The following is a 14,433-nucleotide window of genomic DNA, read 5'->3' on the forward strand; positions in this document are numbered from 1 at the left end:
GGGTGAGGGCGGTGAGGGCGGCGGGTGCGCCTGAGCGACGGCAGCGGCCGCGGCCAGTGGAGCAATAGCAGCCGTGGCGGCCACGGGGCGGGGCGCGGCGGTCGGGGACCGCGGCCGGGGCTGCAGGCGGCGGAGCGGCGGGGTAAGGCCGGGCCCGGGGCGGGTGGGGCCGCTCCTCCTCGGCCGGCCGCCGGGCCTTTGTGTCGGCCCGGGCGGGCTGGAGCCGTAGCGGAGGCCCCGCCCCGTGGTGCGGACGCGCTGGTCGGGCTGGGCGCGGGGCGGGGCTCGGCGGCGGCCTCGGGACAGGCCCAGCAGCCCGGCCGCACCTGCCGGCGGGGACAAAGGCAAACCGGGGCCCGGAAGTTCCCCGCGCTGCGCTTTCCCGCCCGTCGCGGGGCGGCTCCCAAGCTGTCAACGTTTCCTTTAGTCCCCAGAAGCAGTGACAGGTCGGGCAAACTCTTCTTTTCCTCCGCCTCGCAAGGCCTCCTTTTTTGTTGTTGATGGTTTTTGTTTTTTTGTTTCTTGTGCGTTCGGCAAAAACTCCCTCGTTTGGTTTTGTTTTTTTTCCCCTCTTTCCGTGTGATTGCCCAAACCGAATATTTTTTTCAGTGAGACATTTATTTAGAGGTTAGATACATCATCTTATCTAAAACGTCAAGACTATTTTCTAGTTTTAAAAGTATTTTCCGCCTCAAAGTTTTTTACTTTCTGAAAACGAAGTGAGTCTTGCTATTAAAATAGTTTTGATTTGAAAGATGGGGCAAAAATACAAAATTCCTGGAAAACAAATGACAAAAACGCAATAACGTGGGTATAGAAATTCTAGGAATAACTGTAGAAGTGTACGTTGGTTCGAGCTGTGTTAACTCAGACTTTTCAAAAATGACTTTATGAGCCAGGCACAGTAGAATACACCTGTTGGTTCCAGTCCTTGGGAGGTCCAGGCAGGGCGATGGCAGGTTTCAGTTCAGCTTAGGTTGCATAGGGACACCTTTTGCCAGTGAAACAAAGTGTTTCCAAGTATCATTCTCCCCCTTATTTAGTAATACTCCTTTCTCCAAATATAATTCAGAAGTGGATTTGACTCGGTATAGAAATTAAAGACTAGCTTTTGCTTTAGTAGTTTTTAATATTGGAAGTGAAAGATTGAAAAGTATCTTTTTTTATCTTTGACCTGGCCTTTGTTTGTTGCCGGGTTGACAAGTTTATGATCTGCCAGTCTCCTGAGTGCTGCATTTGCAGGCCTACGCCACTGCTGGAGGGTGGGGACAGTGAGGATAGTATCTTCTGAAGAAATGTTTGTGATGAAAATAGTAACGAGTGTGTATGTGCAAAGGCACCAATGGGAATAGACGTATCTTGACTTCTCCATTGGAGTATGAAATATAGATCATTATAGTGCTTTACCAAACTCCTAAAGATACGGAAACTATGTATCTGTATAACAGACCGTTATTAGGATATCAAACATGAAGAAGAATGCTGATGTGGTAACCTTCTTTATGTTAGAACACAGTTGTTGAATATTGTTTTTTTTTATCACTTTGTTTATGGAAAAGATAGTCGGGCTGGTGTGGAGTTCAGTTGGTAGAGTGCTTGTCTGGTATATGTGTGAAGCAGTAGGTCAGTTCCTCCACACTGGCTAAAATGGGCATGGTGGCACATGATTGGAGTCCTGGCATTTAGCATGTGAGGCAGGAGACTGACACTGGCTTGGGATGTGTGAAACCCTGTTGCAGAAAGGAAAAGAAACCAACAAAAGAAAACAACTGAGGCATAAATATTAAAGGCTTAAATGACAAATGGATGGTCTTCCTGTGGGAAGTATGATTATAATTACTTGCTTTTTTTGGTCTTTGAGTCATCTTTTTAACCAAGATTTTTAAAGTGTGTGTTGTAGTACTGAAAAAAAAAATATTGAATGTTAGTAAGTTGTCAGATATTTGGCTATACTAACTACTTGCACAATTACACATTTTCTTTTTTTAAAAAGAAAACTTATTTTTGTCTATGTGGGCATGTGTATGTAGAGACTAGAGCTCCATGGCATTATCTTCTTCTATTGCTTTCTGCTTTCATTTATGTTGAAGTCTATTCATTTTTATTTTCTGTGTATGGATGTTTTAACTCCATGTGCCTAATGCCTGAAGAAACCAGAAGACGGCCCCCTGGAACTGGAGCTGGGGATAGTATGGCGGCCATGTAGGTGCTAGAAATCTTATCCAACCAAGTCCTCTAGAAGCGTAGCCATCACTCCAGGGCTACCTTATTTTTTAAGCAAGGACTCTTGTTAGACCTGGAGCTAGCCCAGTGAGCCTCCTGTCTTTACTTCTCTCCCGTTCTCTCAGTATTGGGGTCACAGGTCCTGACAGCTGTGCCTGCCTTGTATGTGGGTGCTGGTGACCTCCGCTCAGGCCCTTATGCTTGCATGGCAGGCACTCTGGCTTTGCTATCTCCCCAGATCACTAAGGTATTTGTCCACTGGAAGCGTCCACATTCATTGTTAGACTCTTGGATTTTTGACTATAAATAAGGCCATCCTAACATCTAGAATTAAATTCCAGAATCATTTTATTTTCTGCTTATAGATAGAAATAGTGAAGTGATGCTTAGAGACCATTTTTAAATTACACAAACTTTTGTTTTAAACATCTCATGCATTTTTAGCATACTTATTTTATTTCCAGCACTGTTTATAGGATGGAGCTTCAAAAATAAAGAGGACCCAGTTCTTGTGCCTAGGGAGCTCAAGAGTTTTGCTTTGAAATTCCAAAGTAATTTAATGTACCTCGTTTCTTCCCTGTCAAAGGGTATAGGTATACTTTACTGTTTTTATTTTGTTTTTTATTTTGAGATGACCTTGAACTCTTAGGCTTTTGTCTCCACCTCCTCAGTGGGTAGTGTTACCACGTACCACCACACCCAGTTAGTTCCACTTTCTGCTGGGGATTGAGCGTTGGACCTCCCACTTGATAAGCAACCCCTCTTCCAATTTAGCTATTGGCCCAGTCCTTGTTTTCATTTAAAGATGAAGAAATAGAACTAAGAAGTTGTGATTTGGGTAACAACAAACATAAATAAGAGGGACTCTTGAGTATAGATCCATTGTTTCTTGTAAAATACATCCTTTGAATAAGTAAAATCAAAACCATCCTTCCCTTACATCTTTTTCTTATCTTTTGAAAGTGTATTAATGATTAAAGGATTTGGGCTATTAGATCATCTAAAACTTCAACATACTCAGCACTAATAATTTACACTTTTGTCATTTGTTTTCCAGTGCAGTAGAAAAAGCAGTAATTTTGAACTAAAGTAATTGTAGACTTTTTAAAATTCTGCTAAACTTGAATGTTATCTATGTCTTTCCAGAACAGGTAGAACTTTTGGAAAGAAATATTTTTTTCTGATACTTGGGTGGAGGGGAGGAAGAATTTTGTAGAGTTTGCTCTCATGAGCCGTTCTTGGTTTGTTCCAGCTTGCCAACACTTGGTGTCACATGTGAGCCTCCCACATGTGTTCACTCTCCATTCCAGCTCTGTGATTGAACTCTGCTCTTATTGACTAGGGGGCACTTGGGCAGGCATGCTTCATTCCTGGAATTGACAGTCATTTCATGTGAGTAAAGGTGAAACTCAGCGAGACGTTTCTAAAGCATGTGGAAGCATTTGGTTTTTAAATGGAAGAAATGTCAGGTCACCTGGGAACTGATATGCCTGTTTCTTTTTCTTTAGCAGCTCTATTTGAATGTTATGTTTCCTGTCTGTTTATGCTCATTTATACTCCTATGTCCCTTTTCTCTGCCTTGTTCTTCTCTTTCAGTTCTGAATAAACTAACCGAATAAGCACTTATAAAACTTTATCTTCTCTCACTGGCTTCATTTGGCCTTCAGACATAATGAGGAGATTGGCTTTTCGAGGCGCTGGTTGTGCTCTGGTAAAGCTGGTAAATTACTGATCATCTTCACCCTTTTCTGTTCCTGTCATTCTTTACCTTTTCCCTTCCAACATTCTGAATTTTTATAATTCCTCCTATCTGAATCCCTCCTGTGTTTATCAGTGTTTCCAAGGGTTAGTCCTTAATTTCATTAAGTCGTGGGACTGTGATCAGTTAGCAGTCATTTATAAAGTAAACAGCAACAACAGAACATTTGTAGAAGCCTTTAACCACTTTTAGTCAATTTCAAACTAATATACTTAGTAACCAACTGAAGCCTAGAGGAAGGAACATGATCACTGTTCCTTTAACAGTGTGTGAACTTTAGTTCAGAGCAAGAGATAGGAGCCCCCTTTTGTTCTTAGTTTAGGGTTTTTTTTGTTTTGTTCCTCTTTGTTTCCTGGCGATCCCCAATTTTCTTCCCTGTGGTACAGGCAGCTAGTGCTCCACTGTTCTTTTTGTTTAGCTGCTACTGTCTGAGTTTCCTGAAACCAAATGTTGAGTGAAACTGGGCCTGCTGTTAACTTTTAGAAAGAACTTTAGAAAAGTTCTTTGAAATTACAATGCTCTATTTGATACTGCTGTTCAATTATATAAGCATTGTAGAGCTTTCAGGGCCTATACCCTTTACCTGCAGTAAATTATTCCAGTGGTTGCATTCCTTACATTATTGCCAAATGAATATATTGTAAAGTTATATTAAGAATAATTTTTTTCTTTTGTTCTTGTTTTATTTGAGACACTATGTATCCATGACTGACTTAGAACTCAATAGGTAGACCAGGCTGGCCTCCAGCTTCTCAAGTGCTGGTATTAAAAGCATGCACCACTATGCCCAGCAAAGAAAAGTGTCTTAACTTGCTGTGTAAATGTGAGGACTAAGTTTAGATCCCCAGCACCCACCTAAAAGCCATTAGTGTCCGTAGCCCCTCACTGGAGGGGCAGGGACGGGTAGGTCTCATGTACTCAGTGACTCCAGGTTTAGTGAACAGCCCTTTTTCAATAAAAAGGTGGACAGTGCTAAAGGAAGACATGCAACAAAACCTATGGTGTGCGTGCACACACAACCACACACACTCACAGTTTCTTCTGGATTAGAGAGCTTTCCTATCATGTGTGAGGCCTACATTCAGGCCCCAGTACTGCAAATAACAATTAAGAAGTATCAAAAGCCCACAAACAAACGAAAATGTCATGCAGCCTAAAGCCAAGAACAGATGTTTATGTGCTTCCAAAAAGAGCCCGTGTATATAACATTCTTCCAGATCACCTAATGAGTTTCAAAGCTATTTTCAAAATCTGTGAGTACAGTGTCAGTCATTGAACTGAGAGGGAAGACTTAATAAAAGAGTTCAAGGCACAGATTGCTAGTTTTTCCCAGATAAAATATAGGGGAGAATATGTTTCATAGGGATATTTTTTATGAATTGTGCTGTAAGTGGAGAATTCATTTTTAGGGTACTTCTGCAGTGCTAGAAAGGTCACCTTTCCACCCCCTTTTGCACCACTCATTGCCTTAGGTAACGCTTCTTGGGTTTTTCCCCTACCCTATGGCCCATTTAGGTAATGGGTGTAATTGTAAGACATGCAGGAAAGCCGATGGGGCTGCTAACCCTTTGTAATAACCCTAGAGCTTATGCTTATTTAGCTGCCTCGGGGGTCTTAGATCTTAGAGATCAGTGTTTCCAGCACACCATAAAGGCTACACATGGGCAACTGGAAAGATGGCACAGTGGTTAAGAGTGCTGGCTGCTTTTCCAGAGGTGCTGGGTTCATTTCCCAGCACCTACTTGGCAGCTCACAACCAGTTGTACCTCCAATGCAGAGGATCTGATGCCCTCTTCTGGCCCCCTTCAGCATCAGGCACACATGTGGTGCATAGATACTTACTTAGGCAGGCATAACACCCATATACATCAAAAATAATAATTTTTTTTAAAAAGACTGCATATGGATTAGGAAGCCACATTCCTGGATAAATCGGGGGCAAGAAGTGGTTGAATAATTTAGAATTATTGACATATAAATTTGTATACTTTTGCTATATTTGCCCTATCCGTGTTTGATAGTGTATTAATTACTCTGATGAGTAAAAGGCTTAAAACACTGAAGTCCGGGATTTAAATTAACAAAAGAACTTAGAGCTAGTTAAATTCCTCTGGAACAAATTATTTTAAATCAACCAGAAGTTTGGTGGTATGTGTCTAGCTGAGAGTTTGTTGACATTGTTGAAGATTAATATAAGTACTTTGTTAATTATTTCTTATAGAAGAAGTTGGATTCCATGGGTTCCAAGAGAAGAAGAGCTACCTCCCCTTCCAGCAGTGTTAGTGGAGACTTTGATGATGGGCACCATTCTGTGCCCACACCAGGCCCAAGCAGGAAAAGGCGAAGACTGTCCAATCTTCCAACTGTAGATCCTGTGAGTAACTAAGGCTTTGTGGTGTCTGCCTGCTTTCTTGTGGTTTGCCTACACTTCCTTTTTTGAAGGAATTGAACTACATTGCCTTCTTTTCCCTCTGGTTTGATACATTTCTTTCTCTTATGAAAATATATATTTAGTCGCAAGTCTTAAAAGTAATAGTGTAATGTAATATTTTGAGATGAAAATATCAGTGTTTGATGTTATATATTCATTCAGCAAAAATTGTGTGCCTGTCATGTTCAAGTGATTGAGATTTGGCATTATGTCGCTAGCTCCATTTTCACATGGAACATAGAGTCCAGTGTATAATATAAACAAAAGCAAGAGTATTTTCTGTCTGTTTATGTATATATTTATTTAAGTATTCTGAGACAGAGTCTTACTGTATAGCCCTGGCTGGCCTGCAACTCACCATGTAGACCACGTTGGCTTTAAAGTAGAGCTAGCTTCTGCTTCTGCCTCCCGAACATTATTTTAAAGAATATGTCTTTTCACCATATTTCAGACATGGGATCCCATTGGGTAATTTGAGGGTTTTTCTGTTTTACTTTTATAGAGATGTTTTTATTAAAGAATTGTTGATAATCCTTAGATTTTCATTGGATTTTGAAGATTTTTCTTTTCTTCTTTTGTGTAGATTGCTGTGTGCCATGAACTCTATAACACCATCCGAGACTATAAGGATGAGCAGGGCAGACTCCTCTGTGAACTGTTCATCAGGGCACCAAAGCGGAGGTGAGTTGGGAACACTTATTATGTCCAAAGGGAGGATTTGACACAGGGTCTAAGGCAAAGTGTTCGCTAATAGAGTTTTCCTTCATAAGGAGTGGTTTAAGTCTGGGATTCAGTTTGGTCTTTTAGTCTATCTTAATTTCAGTCTTATTCATCAAGATATTTGTTTGTTTATTTATGTATGTATGCGGGCTATATTGTGCATACTGAGAAGTTGTAGGAGTTGATTTTTTTGCCTTCTCCATGTGAGTCTCAAGGATTGAGCTCGGGTTGTTAGGCTTGGTGGCAAGTGCCTTTACTACGAGATATCTTGCTTGCCTGAGTGCCACGCATTCTCTATACATGTTACATAAATGCTTTTTAGAAATTGACATCACAAGCCGGGCAGTGGTGGCGCACGCCTTTAATCCCAGCATTTGGGAGGCAGAGGCAGGAGGATCTCTGTGAGTTCGAGGCCAGCCTGGTCTACAAGAGCTAGTTCCAGGATAGGAACCAAAAACTACGGAGAAACCCTGTCTCGAAAAAAAAAAAAGAAATTGACATCACAGTTTACAGATAGGAACTTCCGCAAGTTCTAAAGGATAGAGTTCAAACTCATTCATGTTTTTCTTTCTTTTTTTTTTTTTTTTTCCGAGACAGGATTTCCCTGGAACTAGCTCTTGTAGACCAGGTTGGCCTGGAACTCACAAAGATCCGCCTTCCTCTGCCTCCCGAGTGCTAGGATTAAAGGCGTGTGCCACCACTGCCCGACTTAAAACTCATGTTTTCCATGATGCCTGTGTTCTTAACCATTATGTTACATAAAACTCCTCATAGGAAAGGTATGCCCTGGGGTCTGGAGAGATAGATAGTTTAGGGATTACGGAAGTATACTGCCCTTCAGAGGACTCATGTCAGGCAGCTGCAGCTCAGAACCACCTGTAACTTCAGCTTTAGGTGATTTGACTTCCTCTTCTGGCATCCTGTTCTGGACACTGTGCTTAACATGCGCAAACCCACACTGACACATGTACACATAATTAAAAATAAAATATTAAGGAAAAATGTATACCCCTCTGCTTGCTGCTTTCTACCAGCCCACTAGTACTGAGAAGTGCAGGTGCAGACTGTGGAAGCTGGACTACTGTTACCTTGCAGTTTTTAAGATATGAGCCTTATGCCTAAGTGACTCACATGTTTTTTCAGTGTTTTATGCCTCAGCCTCCTGAGTGCTAGGTTTACAGGTATGAACCACCACCACACTGGCTGTGAATCTCTTTTGAGACTTTATTTTGATAACTTTAGAATGTATTAAGGTTTGTTTTCTTGTAGCAGTGGTTGAAACAAAAGAGAAATTTCTTTTGTGTTGGAAGACCTGCCTGGCAGAGTCTTCAGGGACATGTTGTGTATGTCCCTGTTCTTCTGTCCTTGGGGTATCATCATGATCCAAGGTGATTCGCTATAACGACCCTCAGATGGCAGGGAAAGGGAGGCTGCATTAGGGATGTAAGCTGAACATGACACACCTTAGCGTTTGTGTTGGCTAAAGCGTAACTGTAGTAGGACTGGGAAATATGGTCTGTGTATTCAAATGCCATCATCCTCTGAGAAGGGAAAGTGGCTTTGAAGTAGTTAGCAGGTCCTGTACATCAAGGTTAGTGTTTCTTAGTGTTCTGGCTTAAACATTAATTGATCTTTGTTCTCTGTGGTTGTATTATGTCAAGGTGTCTTTTCTTATTTTAGAAGGAGAAAAGCTGTTACAAAAGAAGGTGTACTACACAGCACTATTTATGTTAAGTTTTGTTTGCATATTCCTGTGAAGAAAAGTCTGGGTGGGTTTATAAAAACACGAATGGTGTTGTTGAGTCTAGATCATACTTTTTATTTTTGTTGTTTGTTGGCTTTTACAGTACTGGTAAATGAACCTAGGGCTTTGTATATGCTAGGCAAACACTTTTAAGCCTGAGCTACAGTCCCAACCCTTTTATACTATTGTGCCTGTTTAATTTTAGTGAAAATATGTGTAAAGCCATGCATTTTGAAAGAAAAGGATCTCTGTTTTGATAATATTGTATGATCCATCCCCACCCCCCTTTTTTTTTGGTCAGTATGGTAATTCTAGAATTAAGAAGCACTACTTTGCTTACTTCTTCAGGTCCATGTCCTTAGTAGAGACTCAGTTGCTTACAGATGTTGTCTACCTACAAGCATGAAAGGATGTTTTGGTCCAATAGTAGCAAGAAAGAATAAACTCTTGGCCCAAATGAAAGCCATCTTGGATATCAAATTATCAAGGTCTTAATGCTCATTCTGAGAAAGTCTTTAAGTACCACCTGTCTATATCAGTATCAGGCCAAGATGGTTCTTTGCTGTTCTTCTCTGATATGAGCCACTAAATAGTATTCCTCCAGAAGAGCTGGAAGTAGTTTTTTTTGTTGTTGTTTTTTAAAAAAGATTTATTTATTTATTTATTAATTATACATACAACATGTCAGAAGAGGGCACCAGATCTTATTACAGGTGTTTGTGAGCTACCATATGGTTGCTGGGAATTGAACTCAGGTCCTCTGGAAGAATAGCCAGTGCTCTTAACCTCTGAGTCATCTCTCCAGCCCCCTGGAAGTAGTTTTAACACTGGGTGGTGGTGGTGCATGCCTTCAGAGGCAGGTGAATCTCTGTGAGTTCAAGGCCAGTATGGTCTACAGTGTGAGTTCTAGGATACCCAGGACTGTTAGACAGAGAAACCCTGTCTCGAAAAACCTATCTCAAAACATGAAAAAATGAATACAAAACATAGAAAATACCTTAAAAGGATACCCACCAGCCAGACATTAAAGCAGTTTGATATTAACATAGGCCATGTGTGGTAGCATTGAGAGGCAGGTGATTCTGTCTGAGGTCAAGGCCATTCTACATGATGAGATTCAGCACAACCTGGGGAGACCCTGTCTCAAAAACAATAATCGTAATTGTCATAGTAGTCTTTAACCCATTTTGTATAGTGGGAACTCAGAAATCCATATGAACATAATAATTGAGTAAATTGAAACTATGATTTGGAATGGGTTTTCTGAAGGTATTTCCCCATAAAGTACAAATGAAACAGTAGAGAAGCCTGGCAGGCACTGCCATGATCAGAGGTAATTCTGTCAGAGTAATTAGAACAAGACAAAACCATGTGCCATCTGGTAAAATGGAGTGAGCTACTGCCACATCACCTATGCTAAACTCTGACAGTTTTTTATTTTGTTTTGTTTTGTTGGTTTGGTTTTTCAAGACAGGGTTTTGATGTAGTCCTGGAACTAGGTCTTGTAGACCAGGCTGGCCTCAAACTCACAGAGATCCACCTGTCTCTGCCTTCAGTGTTGGGATTAAAAGTATGTGCCATTACACTTGGCTCATTGTGTAGTTTTTATAAAGAGCTTTGGATTTTGTTTTGAGCCACTTTGAAAATAAGGAAATGTAAATCATTTTCCTAGAGGAAACCATGGCATGGATTTAGTTCTGGTAACTTTAACATTAGATACTTAGCATATAAAGTTGATCATTGATGTTAACTTAGATTTTTTTTTGTATGACTATACATATTTTGAAAAGAGAACACATCTGTGCCTTGCTTTCGTTATTTCTTTTTAGCTCTAGTAATGAGGTCTAGTAATAAAGTTTCTTGGTAAAATTCTAATTAGATTTGTTGCTTGGTATGTTGAATATTACACAGATAGTTTTGAAATAAAACTTTATTTGTTTTGAATTAATGTCATTAAAAGATATTTAAATTATAACAGAAATCAACCAGACTATTATGAAGTGGTTTCTCAGCCCATTGACTTGATGAAAATCCAACAGAAACTTAAAATGGAAGAGTATGATGACGTTAATGTGCTTACTGCAGACTTCCAGTTGCTTTTTAACAATGCAAAGGCCTATTATAAGGTAAGAAAACATCAGATTTGGAAAGTATCAAATTTTATAGTTGTCTGTTTTTTTATCTTTTAAATTTTTAATTTTTATTTTATTGGGGAGTACTATATAGATATTGGCTGACCTTGAGCTTCTGATCCTCTTGCTTCCATTTTCAAAGTACTAGAATTATAGGTGTAGGCCACCATGTCTAGTGATTGTTTAATATGTACATCTTTATATATATACTTAGAAAAGATATACGTTCTATATTATACATATTATATTATACACATATAATGTGTATGCATATTTTGCCTATATGTGTATAAGTACATCGTGTATGTGTAATGCCCAGAGGCTGGAAGAGAGCGCATCAGATCCTCTAAAGCGAGTTCCAGATAGTTGTGAGCTGTTGTGTGAATGCTTGGAACCAAACTGGTCCTTTGTAAGATCAGTTATTACTCTAAACCGCTGAGGTATCTTTGTAGCCCCTAGCTAGCTTTTTAATATTTAGCAATCATTCAGATAAGGAGTAGTTTCTTCTGTCTTCTTTTATTATTGTTTTGATTTTTGTTAGAATAGTTGATTGGGGGAAATTTTTTAATTTTTTGTTTTGTTTTGTTTTTTCTTTTGGTTTTTCGAGACAGGGTTTCTCTGTAGCTTTGGTTCCTGTCCTGGAACTAGCTCTTGTAGACCAGGCTGGCCTCGAACTCACAGAGATCCATCTGCTTCTGCCTCCCAAGTGCTGGGATTAAAGGTGTGTGCCGCCACCTCCCAGCTTTGTTTTGTTTTCTTGAGGCAAGATCTCAATAGGTAACCAAGACTGGCTGGTCTCTTACTTGCATTGCAAATATTCCTGGCTTGCATTTCTTTGATTAGTAAAGAGACATCATTCATGTGATTTTTTTTTTAGGCATTTTTGCTTCATTTCTTTCATAGATTCCTCAAATATTTTGCCTGTATTTCTTCTATTGTCTCTTTATTTTTATGTTCTGGGAATTAAAAGTATTTTGAATGCTAACCGTTTTTAAATTACGTTTCAAATATCTGGAGAGGTAACTGAGAGTCCTACATCTGGATCTGTGGGCAACAGGAAGCAAATGACACTGGGACTGGCTTGAGTGTCTGAACCTCAGATTCCCAACTCCAGTGACACATTTCCTCCAACAAGGCCACACTTCCAATAGTGCCACTTTCTGTGAGCCTAGGAGAGCTGTTTTCCTTCAGACCAGCACAGCTCTTTCATTAGACTTTCCTCTCATCTTTGTTTCTTTGAAACCCTTTTCTGCTTTTGTGTATTTAGGTATTTTTTTATACTTTTTTTTTTTTTAAATTTCTGCCTCTTCCCCGCTTCCTCTCCCCCTCCCTCTCCAGTCCGAAGAGCAGTCAGGGTTCCCTGCTCTGTGGGAAGTCCAAGGTCCTCCCCCCTCCATCCAGGTCTAGGAAGGTGAGCATCCAAACAGGCTAGGCTGCCACAAAGCCAGTACATGCAGTAGGATCAAAACCCAGTGCCATTGTCCTTGGCTTCTCAGCAGCCCTCATTGTCCGCCATGTTCAGAGAGTCCAGTTTTATCCTATGCTTTTTCAGTCCCAGTCCAGCTGGCCTTGGTGAGCTCCCGTTAGATCAGTCCCACTGTCCCAGTGGGTGGGTGCAACCCTCACGGTCCTGACTTCCTTGCTCATGTTCTCCCTCCTTCTGCTTCACATTTGGACCTTGGGAGCTCAGTCCAATGCTCCAATGTGGGTCTTTTTGAAGTTTACTGTTAGTCTGTTATAAAATAGAAGCAATTTCATCAGTTATTTCTTTTATAGTGACTTTCTTATTATTAGTAATTAATTTTAAGTTAACAAATCATTTGTCTTCTGCCTCAAGTATCTCTGTAAATTTATTCAAGAATGCCCTTAAAATGCACTTTTTTTTTTTTTTTTTTAGAAAGTTAATGAAGTCCTGTGTATCTTCTAATCATAAGAATTTTGAAATAACGCCGGGTGGTGGTGGCTCACGCCTTTAATCCCAGCACTCGGGAGGCAGAGGCAGACGGATCTCTGTGAGTTCGAGGCCAGCCTGGTCTACAAGAGCTAGTTCCAGGACTGGCTATAGAACTACAGCAAAACCCTGTCTCGAAAAAAACCAAAAAAAAAAAAAGAATTTTTTGAAATAATTGTAATAATTATATTTTCAAATTTGCCTCAAAATACCAATCTCTGTTGAACAGGATTCTTTAAAACTAGCCATTACCAATAAAAGTAATGTTCCTTTCTCTTCTCTTTGCTAATGGATACATAGCCAGAGTCCCCTGAATATAAAGCTGCTTGTAAACTCTGGGATTTGTACCTTCGAACAAGAAATGAATTTGTTCAAAAAGGAGAAGCAGATGATGAAGATGATGATGAAGATGCACAAGACAATCAAGGAACTGAAGGCGTAAGTGTGCATGTAGCAGCATGGATAGCTTGGGAAGTAGGGATAACTAATTTTTCTGGGCTGTTGTGGGAAGTTGTATTGGTAGTTGAGAGGGTAAGTGAACATTAAGTTAGAGAACCTCACTCCAGTTTCGTGTAATTTTAAACATCCTGGACAATGTTACTCAGTGTTATTCATGGGTGTTTTTATAAACTGTTTATATTAATGCATATTTCCTGCTCAGTTTTAAAAATCATGGTATTTTCAAGGGCTAGTTCAATTCAGTATTGCTAGATTAAAATAGTGGGTAAGTGTAGGTAGTGTTGTGATTAAAGTTTGGAAGAGCTGGGTGAATCGCCTTAGTTAGGAATGCCTTATTTTTTCAAGCTAGAGGACAGTTAGAACTGAGAGGAGAAACAACAAACAAGCTGGAGATCTTGGCAGCTACTGGGAGGAGGTAAGTGGAAGAGAAGAAGAAAGAAAGTCATTCATTTTGTAGGGAGGTTGACAAGTGGCTGCATGGCATAAAGGGAGAGGACCTTCAGAGAAGAGTGAAAACGGCCAAAGTGTCTAGGAGAGATGCTTAGTCTTTTGGCCAGTATCTGGAAAAGAGGGTGAGGGAGAAAAAGATAAAATTGAAGAAAAATTGTACTTGCCAGGTATTTTGTCAGTATCTTTAAAAGAATTAAATAGACTTAATAGTGATGCCTGATAAAAGTCTCTGTAAGCAGCTGTCAGGAATATTTTTTATTTATTTTTTATTTTATTTATTTATTTTTTAGTTTTTCGAGACAGGGTTTCTCTGTAGCTTTCGAGCCTGTCCTGGCACTAGCTCTTGTAGACCAGGCTGGCCTCGAACTCACAGAGATCCGCCTGCCTCTGCCTCCCGAGTGCTGGGATTAAAGGCGTGCGCCACCACAGCCCGGCAGGAATATTTTAATAAATCACTATTTACTGTGTGATCTTAGGGCATGCCACGTGTGTTCTGAACTCAGAAATTTTACAGTTGCTGTTACCTGTGCTTAGAAATAGTTTTTTTCTTTTTAAATTACTTAT

General features: G+C 40.2%; 1 protein-coding gene across 47 annotated transcripts in view; it reads left to right on the top strand.

Moving 5' to 3' along the window:
- Positions 1-4: 4 nt before the first annotated feature.
- The window catches only part of Pbrm1 (polybromo 1), a 100,632-nt gene continuing 86,203 nt past the window's right edge, over positions 5-14,433 (top strand). For 25 of the 47 annotated variants that reach the window (XM_075988950.1, XM_075988976.1, XM_075988987.1 and 22 more), the window contains exons 1-7: positions 5-142; positions 3,476-3,615; positions 3,820-3,943; positions 6,204-6,356; positions 6,997-7,094; positions 10,856-11,003; positions 13,261-13,398. In XM_075988950.1, the coding sequence (XP_075845065.1) occupies positions 3,896-3,943; positions 6,204-6,356; positions 6,997-7,094; positions 10,856-11,003; positions 13,261-13,398 (585 nt within the window). In that variant the 5' untranslated portion in view covers positions 5-142; positions 3,476-3,615; positions 3,820-3,895. Of the gene's footprint in view, positions 143-309; positions 447-3,475; positions 3,616-3,819; positions 3,944-6,203; positions 6,357-6,996; positions 7,095-10,855; positions 11,004-13,260; positions 13,399-14,433 lie in introns of those variants that run through there. The other 22 variants (XM_075988955.1, XM_075988958.1, XM_075988979.1 and 19 more) reach the window with 9 other exon arrangements.

This window comes from Microtus pennsylvanicus, chromosome 10, assembly GCF_037038515.1.
Source record: "Microtus pennsylvanicus isolate mMicPen1 chromosome 10, mMicPen1.hap1, whole genome shotgun sequence".
Classification (NCBI taxonomy): Eukaryota; Metazoa; Chordata; class Mammalia; order Rodentia; family Cricetidae; genus Microtus; species Microtus pennsylvanicus.